At 41.3% G+C, this 14,966-nt stretch overlaps 1 protein-coding gene across 1 annotated transcript in view; it reads left to right on the top strand.

Moving 5' to 3' along the window:
• Positions 1 to 14,966, top strand: part of LOC142095441 (uncharacterized) — a 51,406-nt gene that overhangs the window by 19,578 nt on the left and 16,862 nt on the right. Inside the window, 2 exon segments of the mRNA XM_075178387.1 lie at positions 6,747 to 8,202; positions 13,401 to 13,506. Coding sequence (XP_075034488.1) covers positions 6,747 to 8,202; positions 13,401 to 13,506 — 1,562 coding nt within the window.

The following is a 14,966-nucleotide window of genomic DNA, read 5'->3' as shown; positions in this document are numbered from 1 at the left end:
CCCTATTAGACTCCTGTTCTCCTCCTCACATCATGTCACTGTGTGTTACCAGACAAGAGATCTGACCAGTCTCCTCCACACACTCTCTGGTGTTTCTCATACATCAGGAGACATCAGCCCCTATTAGACTCCTGTTCTCCTCCTCACATCATATCACTGTGTTACCAGACAAGAGATCTGACCAGTCTCCTCCACACACTCTGGTGTTTCTCATACATCAGGAGACATCAGCTCCTATTAGACTCCTGTTCTCCTCCTCACATCATGTCACTGTGTGTTACCAGACAAGAGATCTGACCAGTCTCCTCCACACACTCTCTGGTGTTTCTCATACATCAGGAGACATCAGCCCCTATTAGACTCTCTCCTCCTATATATACAAATTGTATTTTTGTTTTCCTTGATATAGGTCAGTTCTAAACACCACACGTTATTTAGTATATCCTGAATCTCCAGCTGAAAGCAGGGTTACCATTTATCAGTACATTTGCTGTTAAGTCAGTAAAAATTATGACATTTTCACCTATAAGTAAGAAAATACTGACATTACAATACTTTATAAATAAGTACTTAATTAGATATTGCAAGCTTGAAATGTCTTTTTTTTATTTATCTCCATTGATTCACATTTTGTCTGGATGCTGTTACTACTTTCATTTTTGGTGTAAGCTAATAACATGTTTGTAAAAAAAAAAAAAAAAAAAGTCTGTTCATCATCTGCCGACACCCTGAATGTAAGCCTGTTATTTGTAGGTGGACCTCCATATGTAGTGTCCACTGTGGGATTTAAACCCTGGATCTCTGTGTTTTGCTGTTCTTCCTATGAGCCACAGTGGGTGCTACAGCGATTAGCCACAACATTACAACCACCTGCCTAATATTGTGTAGGTCCCCTTCCAGCCACCAAAATAGCTATGACCCATTCAGGCATGGATTCCACAAGACCTGTTAGGGTGTCCTATGGTATCTGACACCAAAACGTTAGCAGCAGCACCTTTTATGTCCTGTAATTTGCGAGTTGGGGCTTTCATGGCTTGGACTTGTTTTTCTAGCTCATCACAACTCGATTGGATTGAGATCTGGGGAATTTGAATGCCTAGTCAACACCTTGAATTCTTTGTCATGTTCCTCAAACTATTTCTCAACAATTTTTGCAGTGTGGCAGGGCACATTATCCTGCTGAAAGGGGCCACTGTCATCAGGGAATACCGCTACTATGATGGCATTTTCTTGGTCTGCAGCAATGATTTTGTAGGTGGTACGTGTCAAAGTAACATCCACATGAATGCCATAACCCAAGGTTTTTCTAGCAGAGCATTGCCCAGAGCATCACAATGCCTCCGCCAGGTTGCCTTCTTCCCATAGTGTATCCAGGTGCCTTCTCCACCCCAAGTAAACAACACACATGCACCCAGCCTTCACACGATGCAAAGGAAAACATGATTCATTGGACCAGACCTCTTCCATTGCTCCACGTTCCAGTTCTGGTGCTCACGTACCTTTCTATCATAGCCATAATTTACTTTTTCAGCAATTTGTGCTACAGTAGCTCTTCTGTGGAATTGGACCAGACGGGCTAACCTTCGCTCTCCACCCGCATCAATGAGCCTTGGGCGCCCATGACGCTGTTGCTGGTTCACCAGTTCTCATTTCTTGGACTACTTTTGGTAGGTTCTAGCCACTGCATGCTGGGAACACCCCAGAAGAGCTGTCGTTTTGGACATGCTCTGACCTAGTCATCTAGCCATCACAATTTTGGCTCTTGTCAAACTTGCTCATCCCTTACGCTTGCGCCTTTTTCCTGCTTACAACACATCAACTACAAGAACTGACTGTTCACTTGCTGTCTATTGGTAGACACTGGGTACCTTTGGCACAATATTGAAAGAGGGCCTGTAAAAGTCATGGTGGCCCTAGGTCTCTCTTTTTCCTTCTAGGTCAGGTCGAGGTTACTCTGATGTAATCCCCCATTAGGCACTGGATTACTGGAGGGGGCTGCCATTTTGGACGGCTGCTAATCCAGTTCTGGGCCATGGGGGGAGGTCTCGGGGTTGGTTTTCTGAGTGGTAAACCCTCTGTTTCACTAGACTCTGGGTATGTATTGCAGACTCATTCACTTCTGATTATGTGCTTTTTCTGTCTTTTGTTGTTTGTTTTTCTATTGTTCTGTGTCTATTGTGTCACATAGGGGGAGATCCTCAAGGACTAAGGCTAGGAATAACTCTAAATTGCCTTCTGGACAGTTCGATAAAGGCCTCAGAGGTTGATTAGAACATTATTATTTGGGTTACAACGGGGATAAAATTGCTTTCCTTTTTGTTGATTCTCCCAGATCCAAAGTTTACAGGTTTTGCTCCTTTCAGTTTTATTGGTGAGGTAGGAGTCAGCATACCAGAGGGCAGTCTTTTACACCTAGAGGAGAGGTATTCAGAGAGTGAGACAGGCCTGGACTGCTAGACATACAGCGGCCAAGCATTCAGACAAGTAATCGGCATGATGGGCTTTCTGCCCACCCAGAATCTGCTGCAGTGGAAGCCCATCTACTCCTCTTCCTGGGATCAGTGGTTCAACATTGCCACAGATACCTGTGTGAGAGGAATCGGGGGGCACATGATATATCACATCAGATCTCCACCCAGATGGTTTTTACCACATGGCTTCCATTCACTACCTGATTTCCTCAGGGGTGGTTCTACCATCAGAAAGGTGTTAGGGTTCCAATATGAATTCCACAGAAAGTGATTATACTTAAACCAAAAGTGTCTTTATTATAAACATAGTTTACACAGAAAGCAAATAAGTGCAGTTAATGGCAAGCATAGTTCATAGAAGGAGCAGGTTTGAGACAGCAGGAATAACAGGTATAATGGAAAATGCAGAGTCCTAGACACAAAAGTTGAATTGCAGAACAGTGTAGCAGGATGACTAGGTTTGGCAGATGAAACAGGAGACACGGGATATCAGGCACACATGGTGAAGTGCAGATTCAGGTTACTAGGTTTAGCAGATAAAGTATAGGCATGAGAACAGTGAATTACAGGTTTGTCAGGAGGCATGAGCCACGGGTTAGCCAGGACGCACAAAGCAATGGACGATCCATGGGAGAATCTGGCAAAAGGAGGGTCAGGCAAGCCAGAGATCAGAAGAAAGGTCAAACAAAGCAGAGGTCTGTGTCACAAGAGGAGTTGCAGGACAATGGAACAAAGCAGGAGTCAAATGCCAGGGAGAAGTCGAGATACAGTCAGGGGTATCATGGAGACCAGCAGCAGAGACAAAGGAACTGGCACCAGTCTGTTGGAAAAGGCTGTCTTAAAAAGGCCAGGCACAGGTGATCATGATCCAGATTAGATGATGTGGGCTTAATTATTTACAGGCAAGGATAAACTGTCCAGATATAACAGCAGCACCTCTGGTAGCACAGAGGTACTGTAGGCCAAATTCAGAATAAGGAAAGAATCATAAAAGGTTTGTGGTTATATCCCAACCTGTTATTGGTGCAAAAACCCAATGTTTTATTTAGGCCCATCCTGAATCTGAAAACTTTAAATACCCAGCTTTAGATGCCTAGATTCAAGATGGAGTCTTTTGAAGTCTGTAATAAACAGCATAGAATGGGATAAGTTCTTGGTGGCTTTGGACGTCAATGACACTTATTTTCATGTTCCAATCTGGGAAGGACATCAGTCATTCTCAGTTTCTCTGTTCAGTCATTACCAATTTCGCGCACTTCCCTTTGAGCTTGTCACGGCCCCAAGGGTTTTCATCAAGGTCATGGCGGCTATGTTGCAGTCCAAGGGAGTGATGCTCAATCCCTACTTGTGCTTCTGTCCCATGTTCAAGTGACTGCACAGACTCTGTAATTCCATGGCTGGATACTGAACTACAAGAAGTTCAAGTTCATTTCATTACAATGAATTTTGGATCTTCTTTTTGATACACCCAGAAACGGTGTGTTCTTGTTGGTAGAGGAGATTAAGACTTTACGGAAAATAGTATGGTCTCTGTTGTTCTGTCAAACAGACTTCAGTACACTTCTACATGAAGATTATGGGTAAGTTGGTATAGACTTTCAAGGTGGTCTAGTTTGCTTAGTTTCTTGTTGAAACGACTCACAAAGTGGAACTTTGTGTTTGTGCAGTCAAGTTATATGTCTCCCCCCAAAGGGTAACATGCAGCGGAGTACATAGTTTCTTGGCACTGCCTTGGCAGCATGTGGGGTATACTAAGGTGATCCAAGGTGTTGGCATTGATTGAACAGCGCATAGCGTGTAATGAGGTACACGGAGGTGTTGGCATTGATCGAAACAGCATGTAACACGTGATGTGCTTGGACTGTTAAGGCAGTAAACAAATGGATACAACAGAGTATATCGCAGTGACCCTGTAGAAGAGAGAGAGACAGCAAGTGTAGCGAGGTAAACTCACAGATGACAGTAACTAGCAGGCGGGATTTGCACAACCAAATACACTGGAGCGGAGTCTAAGACACCCACCAGACTTCACCAGGGATCTCCTCAAGAGGATATGGACTTCACTCAGTGAGGACCCAGGTCATGGCCCATTGTAGTTTGTTCCCTCCATGAAAGCAGCAGAGTACATAACAGGTATGAGGGCTGAAAACACTGCAGATGGAAATGCAGGTATGGGTGTGCTGACGTCAGGGAGACTGGACACATAATTTGAAGAATTTGAAGAAGCACGAATAGAAACTTCCTAATATAGTCCTGTAACAGGGGTATCGTTATTGGACACAGTTGATACTCAGGCACTGAGGAGTGCACTGAGCAGTTGCTAACATTGTCTGGGTGATTGGTGGCTCCCAACGTTATCGGTACTGGAGATTAGTAGTAACACCTGAGAGAGGTGGTATGTCATTTCTAGCCTGAGGTTGAGCCCAGCTGGGTTCTGTAAAGGATTTTAATTGGGAAAGCCAGCAATCAGTGGCCTGTTGAGTGTTGGAGGGAGACCAGTGATGTCTAGGACTACTTGTACCGACACCAGCTTGCCAGGTTCGGGGTCTCTAACTTTGCACTTAGCTGTCATGTTTTTTGGACTTTGGAGGGATCCAAACTTCCAATCAATGTTGGAACTACAAGCGATTATCCAAAGCATCTGCTGAGGGCTCAGGGCAGAGAAGGTACCGACGGACAGCGCCACGGCTGTGTAGGAGTCCTCTGGTCATTCAGGAGATATGCAGGATCTTTCAGTGGACCGAATGAAACGTTCAGGACAAATTGACAGTCTTCATCCCAGGGGTTGAGATTTGGGAAGCAGAAGTCTGAGCAGACACAATCTTTCCCCTAGCAAATGGTCTCCGGAGGTCTTTCAACATACTGTAGACAAGTGGCGTTAATCGAACGTCGACATGGAGGTGTCACAGTTAAACAACAAGGTGGAACTCATATGCTTCAGGACTTTGAGATCCTTAGATCGAAGGGTTTGTATGATAGTATGGTAGAGACAAGAGGTGTCCAAGTTTAGTCCTCAAGAGCTACCAACAGGTCATGTTTTCAGGATTTCTGTCTGTAGAAACAGGTGGGATAATTGATGATCCAGCCAAATAGATTAACTCACCTGTGCATAATTAAATAAATCCTGAAAACATGAACTGTTGGTAGCCCTTGAGGACTGAACTTGGACACCTTTGGTGTAGACCATTCTTAGGGCTAAGTAAACCAATTTCGGACAGAAATTATTAGAGTCTGAAGAACAAATATTTCCTAGTGCGAGAGTATATGGTTTTCTACCTCTTCTTTTCATTTACTAAGGTTACTTATGTTCTTACAAGAGGGGTTGTACTGCCCTCTGAATATAACTGATTATTAGTTTGCAGAAGTATTTATGATTTGCTTACAGTTTCTGTTGGGCATGTCCTGATTATGAAAGCTGTATTGTGGAAATCGGATAATATGGGCATTATCTTTTTTTCTCACATAATCAGGATTGTAATTGATTTAGGATATGTAAAAAGTATTGTAAGGTACTGTCAGTTCTGGCCTGCGTCTCTTCTCCACTCTCCCAGTCTTCATATATTTAAACACATACTGAAACCCCACCTCATTAGAAGTGCCTACCCTACTCCTGCCTATACTACTCACATTGTTACATCATAACTACTGTCTCGATCTCTACTGTGAGACACACTTGCTCCTTTTGTCTCATATTTGCCCACTAGGTGCTAAGCTCTCTCATGAGCAGGCCCTTACCTACCCTTTGTTTTCATATGTGTATTTATTAATCTACCGAATATGTCCCTGTTTTATATATGCTCTGTTTTCCCCTTCGCAATAATAATAAAAAATCAAAACATGACACATCATTTCATTATTTTAAAGTTATGCGTTTATATTTATACTGTAAATATTTCAAATCCACTGTAGGACAGAAGTAGACAACCTGTGGCTTTGTAGCTGCTTTTGAAGTCCAACCATGGTCTGACAGCCAAAGGTGGTAGTTGTGGTACCTCAGTAGCATAGGTTGCCTGAGCGTTTGTTTGTTTGTTTTTTTGCTTTGTTTTACCATCATTGTCAGGTGTCAGTATAAAGTGCATTTGAAGTAAAAAAAAAAATGTGTTGGCACTCAGAGATGGCAATGGTGATTGACCATCATGTGAGAGTGTAGTATGTCTTGTTATTTTTCAATGTCACTCAGTTGTACCCAGAAAGTAGATACTGTGAAATATGTTTATGTATTAACAATGGCATGTGGGACCTCACTGACTTTGTGTTATTTCTTTCTTTCTCCAGCCCTTGAAGAAAATGATAGTCAAACTAAGTTTAAAGCTGCCACTAGCATTACTCCTACTGTCAATCCAGAATTCTTCAGTACAGATACGTTGTCTGATCCTGAGTCATATCAAGAAATTTACACTAACAAGGAACAGTTTATATGTTCTGAATGTGGAAAATGTTTTGGTAGTAATGCACATCTTATTGCACATGAGCAAGTCCACACAGATGATAAATTATTTTCATGTTCTGAATGTGGGAAATGTTTTACACAGAAACAATATCTTTACAAACATAGGAAAGTTCACACAGCAGAGAAACCACATTCATGCCCTAAATGTGGAATAAGTTTTAGGCAGAAATCATATTTGACTAAACATCAGAAAATTCATACAGGAGAGAAACCATTTTCATGCCCTGAATGTGGGAAAGGTTTTAGATTGAAACCAGATTTTATTGTGCATCAGAGGAGTCACACAGGAGAAAGGCCATTTTCATGTCCTGACTGTGGAAAATGTTTTGTTCGTAAATCAACTTTTGTTATACATCAGAAAATTCACACAGGAGAAAAACAATTTTCATGTTCAGAATGCGAGAAATGTTTTCTTTATAAAGCAAGTCTTCTCTACCATAAGAGAATTCATGCTGGAGAGAAACCCTATTCATGTTCTGAATGCAATAAAAGTTGTGCTAGTAAAGCAAATCTTCTCAAACATGAGACAATGCACACAGGAGAAAAACCATTTCCATGCCCTGTGTGTGGGAAATGTTTTACAGAGAAAGGTAGCTTAGTTTTACATGAGAGAAGTCACACAGGGGAAAAACCCTATTCATGTTCTGAATGCTTGAAAAGTTTTGCTAGTAAAGCAAATCTTCTCAAACATGAGAAAATTCACACAGGAGAAAAACCATTTCCATGCCCTGTGTGTGGGAAATGTTTTACAGAGAAAGGTAGCTTAGTTTTACATGAGAGAAGTCACACAGGGGAAAAACCCTATTCATGTTCTGAATGCTTGAAAAGTTTTGCTAGTAAAGCAAATCTTCTCAAACATGACAAAATTCACACAGGAGAAAAACCATTTCCATGCCCTGAGTGTGGGAAATGTTTTACAGAGAAAGGTAGCTTAGTTTTACATGAGAGAAGTCACACAGGGGAAAAACCATATTCATGTTCTGAATGCAGGAAAAGTTTTTTGGGTAAGGCACAACTTCTCATACATCATAGGGTTCACACCGGAGAGAAGCCATTTTTATGTTCAGAATGTGGGAAATGTTTTGCACAGAAAGCATACCTTATTAAACATCAGAAAATTCACACAGTAGAAAAATAATTTGCAAGTTCTGAATGTGGGAAATCCTTTGGAATAAAATCTTATTTGGTTTTGCATCTGAGAATTCACACAGAAGAGCAACCTTTTTCATGTTCAGAATGTGGGAATTATATTAGGCAGAAAATAAATTTTACTGCACATCAGTGACTTCGCATAGGAGAGAAACAATATGAATGTTTTGAATGTAATAAATTCTTCAGTAATTTGGATTTTAATGAACATCAGAGAATTCATGCCTGATATATAGATGTGCAATTTGTTGCACACTAACCTCTTCATCTGAATGGATGTTAATGAAATTTTGGATACACACTTACAATGGTAAATCTAGGGACTCCGCATTAAATTCTGAGAACATTTCCAATTATATTGACACCTAGGGGTAAATGTATGATGCTCCGGTTTTTTCAACTCCCGCGAGTTCGGCGAGATGACAGCTAAAATTTAAAGCGGCACTGCCTTGTAAAGTGAAACTTGCCTTTACAAGGCAGGGCCGCTTTAAATTTTAGCTGTCATCTCGCCAAACTCACGGGAGTTGAAGAAACCGGAGTATCATACATTTACCCCCTAGTGGCAGATTGAATTCTAAAAGATACGTAGTGTCCCGGAACAACACGAGACACTATGCAGCGATTTATTTTAATGAAAGTACCGCCCACTTTTGCTCGCACCCCATAGAGGTGTAAGCAGAAGTAAGATTTACTTTTTACTGTACAAATGGCAATTAAGCGCGGCCGCGATGCTCTCAGGAACATTGCATCCAATTGAATCTGCGCCTTAGAGTGTGTAGAGGAGAACTATATCATGTTGCTCTCTCTGTCCGGGACTTATACGTTTATACTGGAAACTATCAGTCACCATTGGACCTATTTTACATCTTACACCTGCCCAAACTCTAGATAAGGGGTTTTTCTATCAGTGTGCCAGCTAAAATCTAGTCACGCCCAGGTCTGCATGTGCATAATAAATTATATATAATTTGTGTTTTACTTTATGATGCGAATATCATAATATTAATACCAATGGGACAGAGAAATAAACATTCATGTTAAGCCACACAGTAGTGCCCCACTTCATAGTGTGTCACATAGCTGTGCCCCCAATTTATAGTAAGCCAAATTGTGTGCCCCCAATTTAGTATTCCACATTGCTGTGCCACCAATTAATATTGTTCCCCATAGTTACCTTTGGAGTCAACACCCCTTCTCCGTTCCATAACGAGCTGCTTCACTAAAGCAGCCGATGATGGGCGAAATGGAGCTGCTGCGCATGCGCAGAAGCTCCGTCTTGGCCATTATAGGCTGCTTTAGTGAGGCAGCTGCGGAGCTTCAGCGTGCCAGACAGAAGTGGTCTGTGTGCCACGGGTTGCCGACCCCTGCTCTAGATAATAAGGATAATTTACAAAGCACAAAAAGTATGGATTCACAATGCTCCTTTACGTGTACAAGTGCAACTAATCTGTTTAGCACAGTTCGTGCGCCCTCTTGATCCAATGTTTCTGTGCCCAGTTTTGCAGGTTATGGATACCCCTGAAAATGAGCATTCTGGGAAGAGTAAAACATAATTTCAAAGTCCAACATAAAAACACTTTAGGACCACTACCTTTGTTCTTGTAACTTTTCATTTCTTGCCCTAGCTCCTGCGGAATTTACCCTCATGTAGCTTCTATGAATAATAGTAAGCACCTGTATTTATTATGTGTCACTATTGTGTTTTCGAAAACGTTTGAATTACATTGGTCTAAGTGTGCCTATGGCCACACTTCCTCACAGAATGCACCTGAAAGGTGCATCATGCCTATGGACAACACACAAAATATATTTCTGAGGTTGTACTAATTGTGAAATTAATAGTAACAATGCACAGATTTTTGGAAAAGTCTATTGTGTTTTCCCCATGTTTATTTTTTTTTAACCTGTGTTCTAAAACACATAGGTATACCAGTATGGTTTTAAAAAAGCATTCTCCATTCCACCCCAGAAAATATAAAATTCACTACAAGAGAAGAAATAAAAGTCTTATTATTTGTAAAGGAAAATGTAAAGTTGCCTTGTCTTTAAAGTGGGTATATCTCTAAGAAGACAATTTAAATAAACTTGGAGTTAAAAATAAATCACGTATGTAGGTGTGTTTTGTTTTTTTTGTCCTTTTTTTCATTATTGGATCATTAACCCTAGTCTCTTAAATCCATCGTTGCAGGATAACTCCATCTAAAACTCATTTTGATTTAATATATTTTCCTCATCTAAACATGTGGCTCATATACCAGGCGACCCAACAAGCATCCCATGAGAACTCACCCTAACAGTCATCAGAATTTCCTGTCCCCAGATCAACAGCCAGCAAAGGGGGTGCTTCTAATATGGGCCTTGACTGCACAGCAACTGTCCAGTCGGCTCCTGTGTTAGAAAATGACAGCACAAGCTTGAAACTACCGTTCTCAATTTCTTTTTTTTTTTTACTTCTCCTGAACTGCGTATCTGACATACATGGGCAGCACGTGGCTTAGTGGTTAGCACTTCTGCCTTACAGCACTGGGGTCATGAGTTCAATTCCTGACCATGGCCTTATCTGTGTGGCGTTTGTATGTTCTCCCAGTGTTTGCGTGGGTTTCCTCCGGGTGCTCCGGTTTCCTCCCACACTTCAAAAAACATACTGGTAGGTTAATTGGCTGCTAATAAATTGACCATAGTGTATGTGTGTGTGTGTGGAATTAGTGGCGCTATATAAATAAATGGTAATAATAATAATAAAAAATACAATTAGAATATACTCTTTTGAGGACAGCTTTCAGTCAAGCATGAATAGTGTAAATAGGGTATGCCTTCTACCTTTTGGAGGGGAGAGGGCTGTCTCGGGTACAAATAGAGAGGTAGCCCCTTTAAGCATTAGCTGAGCGGCACCCTTGCTAAGACCCATACACAGTAAGGGCTGAGCATCTGCATAGTTTTGGACTTGTAGTTCACACAGAGATGTTGGGCAATATTCAATTTAATAGAAATATTTAAAACATGAAATAACAGGATCTCCAAAAAATATTGGGAGCAACAGAAGGATACTGAATCTTGTCACTGCTGTTGAGTAGGTCTTTGTATCCTCAGAGAACTGGGAACTTGTGTACTCAGGGAAAAATGCCTTTTGATATGGTCTCATTTCAGTGCCTCTTGACAGGTAACGTTTCATGGAATCTCCCCACTTTAGGCAAGCTTAATCCAGATACCTTAAATACTGCTTTGGCACTACAGCCACCAAATGCCATGCCACTAGTAGTGGAAGGATGCCCATGTTTGTAGACCTGCTAGATAGGAACATAAATCCCATGTCTCAGCATCTCCTATGATTGCAATGATTCCTATACCAATATCACAAAGTCACAATGCCTGTCACTCCCTGGGAAAATTACGATTATGCAATAACCTGATTAGTGTAGGAAGTTTTATATAGAAAAGTTTGTTGCACTAGTAACAGTAAATGGACTGTTCACCCTTTTAATATATTGTTTCAGGATTATTTACTGTCTCTAGATATTATATCCATTCTACAGGGTTGGATCTAAACCAGGCCTGTCCCCAGATGTTGTGAAACTACAAGTCCCAGCATGCCCTTCCAGCGATCAACAGGTTGTCTACTAGCAAAGCATGCTGGGGCTTGAAGTTTCACAACACCTGGAGGGCCGCAGGTTGGACAGGCCTGATCTAAACGGTGCAACCTAGTGGTAGTCGGCATATCGATGCTGACTACCCCGACAAGACTTACTCCGACATCAGGATTCCAAAGGGCTGCTTCCCGACCATCACAGGTGACGACTCCTCTTCACACCGACTTCAGCCGATGAAGTATGAAGGTGGCTCCGCTTGATGACGTCATTGACCATGCCGACGAGATTATCGCTGTTAAGGGGGTAATGTAAGTATGCAGCCATGTACAATGTAGTTTACAAAGGCTTATACATTGTACATGGCTGCATACTTACATTACCCCCTTAACAGCGATAATCGCATCAGCATGGTCAATGACGTCATCAAGCGGAAGTCTGTGTGAAGAGGAGTCGTCATCGATGATGGTCGGGAAGCAGCCCTTCGGAATCCTCAGGTCGGGGTAAGTCTTGTCGGGGTTCTCGGCATCGATATGCAGTACAGCAAAAATTAATATGACAATGAAAGAAGAAAGAAAAAAGGAACATCTAAATTGGTGCACAACACGTTCTCCTTTAAATTATGGGTGTGTTCAACATGAAGATCAATGTTCTAAGTTAAAATGTAACTTATTTTGAACAACAAATAAAATTCTTATTTAAAAACTCTTTATTTTTAATGGCAAAGTGAAAAATAAACATGAATTTAAAACTGCTGTGTCTCACATTCTTTTATATATATTTAGTTATTAAAGGGTGGAATGATAGAGTGTCTCAATACCTTCTTAGGAGAATTATGTATATCTTTATTATTATTATAAAGATGTAGTTTTGATTTCTTGAGGGAACATACCATAGCTAAATATCTTTTCTCTATGGTGGCATAGACTACATTCTTATACAATAGTTTAATGAACGCAAGTTGTTGGTTTCCTTTGTCCCCCACTTGGCTGCTTTCAGTCCATGGAGGCATTGGTTTGGACCATAAACGGTTTGGTGAAGTCCGGGACACCTAGTATGGGTAACTGGGACAGGGCTGCTTTGAGGTTTTTTTTAAAAAAAAACTCATATACATTCAGTGGCCTTAATGTGAGTGACTATATCCAAGGATTGAGACATTTAACCTGGTACTGCTCCAAGCCATAAACACAAGCTCTGTGGGTGCCTGAGCACGCCCAATACTTGTGCTACTACTAGCTATGTCTATGCATAGTATTTTTTAGTAATTGGGGGAGGGGTGTTAACGTGTGTACCCGCAATTAATTTAAAAAGTTGGTTCCTAGACTTCCGGCAGGCGTGGCATCTAGCATGGTGCACTTTAGCTCTTCTCCGTGTGGCTGTCCCCTATCCACTATCATCCGTGGCAACCCATGAACTAACTTCATCTTTTCCTAGCCCTGTCAATGCTAGAGAACGTGGGGGCCAATTTTGGGACTGTTCTATGACACGGAGACCTCTATTTACCCCAAAGTCCAGCTCCATTTGTGATCCATGCACATTTTCCCGCCATACTGCCAAGACACAATACCGTGAGATGGTCGTCTGAGATTGTACTCAAGCCAACAGCGGCTTCTTTACCATTATTATTCCATGTAACAGAAATCGGGTTGCGACGTGTTACTGCCGGGTTTCGTGTCCCATTTCTCTTGTTATGTTCATCACTTTACTGTCGGCCTGTGAGTCCCAATGGTGTCCCCGGTTCTCCAGTGCCGGCTGTGTGATCAAACGCAAAAAGCCGGAACCGGGATGGAACGCAGAACTGGGCTGTGGAACGCATGACCAGGAACTTGACATTAAAGGCAACTTTGACGAAGTAGGAGGGGTAGCCAGTGCAGTGCTTGACAGAGAGGGAAGGCAGATGTAGACCAGCGAGAGAGGAAGATTAGTCTTACCGAAGCATTGAACATGGACTGAAGAGGAGCGAGACGGGTGCACATTACTTTGGAGAATGCCGGTCCAAACACACACGAGCACTTTCAGCGTGCCTTATTAAGTGCAAAATGCTTTTATGTACCAGGGAAAGGGGCACTTATGGAACACGACAGTTTACTAGCTGAAAATCTGTGCCATTCAAATACCGCTTGTGTCCTAGCCAAGAATTTTCAAAATAAATATTGTTGAATTTATTGGTGTAAACAAACTTTTCTGCAGTGGCTGCAGAATACACAGAAGCAAACCCCCATGTTTTACTGAGATACGTTACTGATCCCCCTAATCAATCTTTATCCACAGTTATTATCCTACCTCCATGTTTTATTAAGATACGTTACTGATCCCCCTAACCAATCTTTACCTCCCCGTTATTATCCTACCTCCATGTTTTACTAAGATATGTTACTGATCCCCCTAACCATTCTTTACCTCCCCGTTATTATCCTACCTCCATGTTTTACTAAGATATGTTACTGATCCCCCTAACCATTCTTTATCCCCAGTTATTATCCTACCTCCATGTTTTACTAAGATATGTTACTGGTCCCCTTAACCATTCTTTACCCCTCCCCCGTTATTATCGTACCTCATAAAAAAAAAAGTTGGCATCTCTAGCCCTCACTGTAGTTTGTAGTCTCTATTTTATCTTTATAGTTTTTGTTACTTATTTTGTTTTCATAACCTTAAGCGTTGCTAGTATCTACTTTTGTGCATAGTGGCTACATCCTTCTTACTGTTTCAGCTATTTGTTGTGCTCTTAATAAACAGTATATATATATATATATATATATATATATATATATAAACACTGAATAAAATGAAAGACTAAATTGTTTTGCTTTGTTTATTTTTTTTTATTACATGTGCTAAATAGATCCTCTAGCAAAGTGTATGTAGCACTTTCCTCTCCAGCCATTATCAGATGTAGTAAGTACTTTGTATATGATCTCTCTCCCCCATATCACTAACTTGATGTCATCAGGGTTGAACTGAGTGGCGCAAATTACTTTCTCGACTGTATTATGTTGACAAGATGATGTAGCGGAGGGACCAGCCATATAAGGACTCATAGTGGACGTCCTCTGAAAGATGGCAGGAGTTGCAGGGACATTAGTGCTATGTATACTATACTAGAGCGTTTATATAGCAAATGCTTACAGACAGCAGTTACATTTGCAATCTTTAATAAGTGGTGTTTTCCGTTTAATGAATAGAAGGATCTCCATTATTTTTGACCAGGATGGTGAAAGGTTTTCATGGAAAGGTCACATCTATGTTTGCAGACTCTTAAAATGTCACCACAGAGAGCTCATTAGGGCTGTGGGTGGTAAATCTTTGTTA

This window comes from Mixophyes fleayi, chromosome 6, assembly GCF_038048845.1.
Source record: "Mixophyes fleayi isolate aMixFle1 chromosome 6, aMixFle1.hap1, whole genome shotgun sequence".
NCBI lineage: Eukaryota > Metazoa > Chordata > Amphibia > Anura > Limnodynastidae > Mixophyes > Mixophyes fleayi.
The sequence above is the reverse complement of the archived record's forward strand: the minus strand, read 5'-3'. Positions and strand labels throughout refer to the sequence as shown.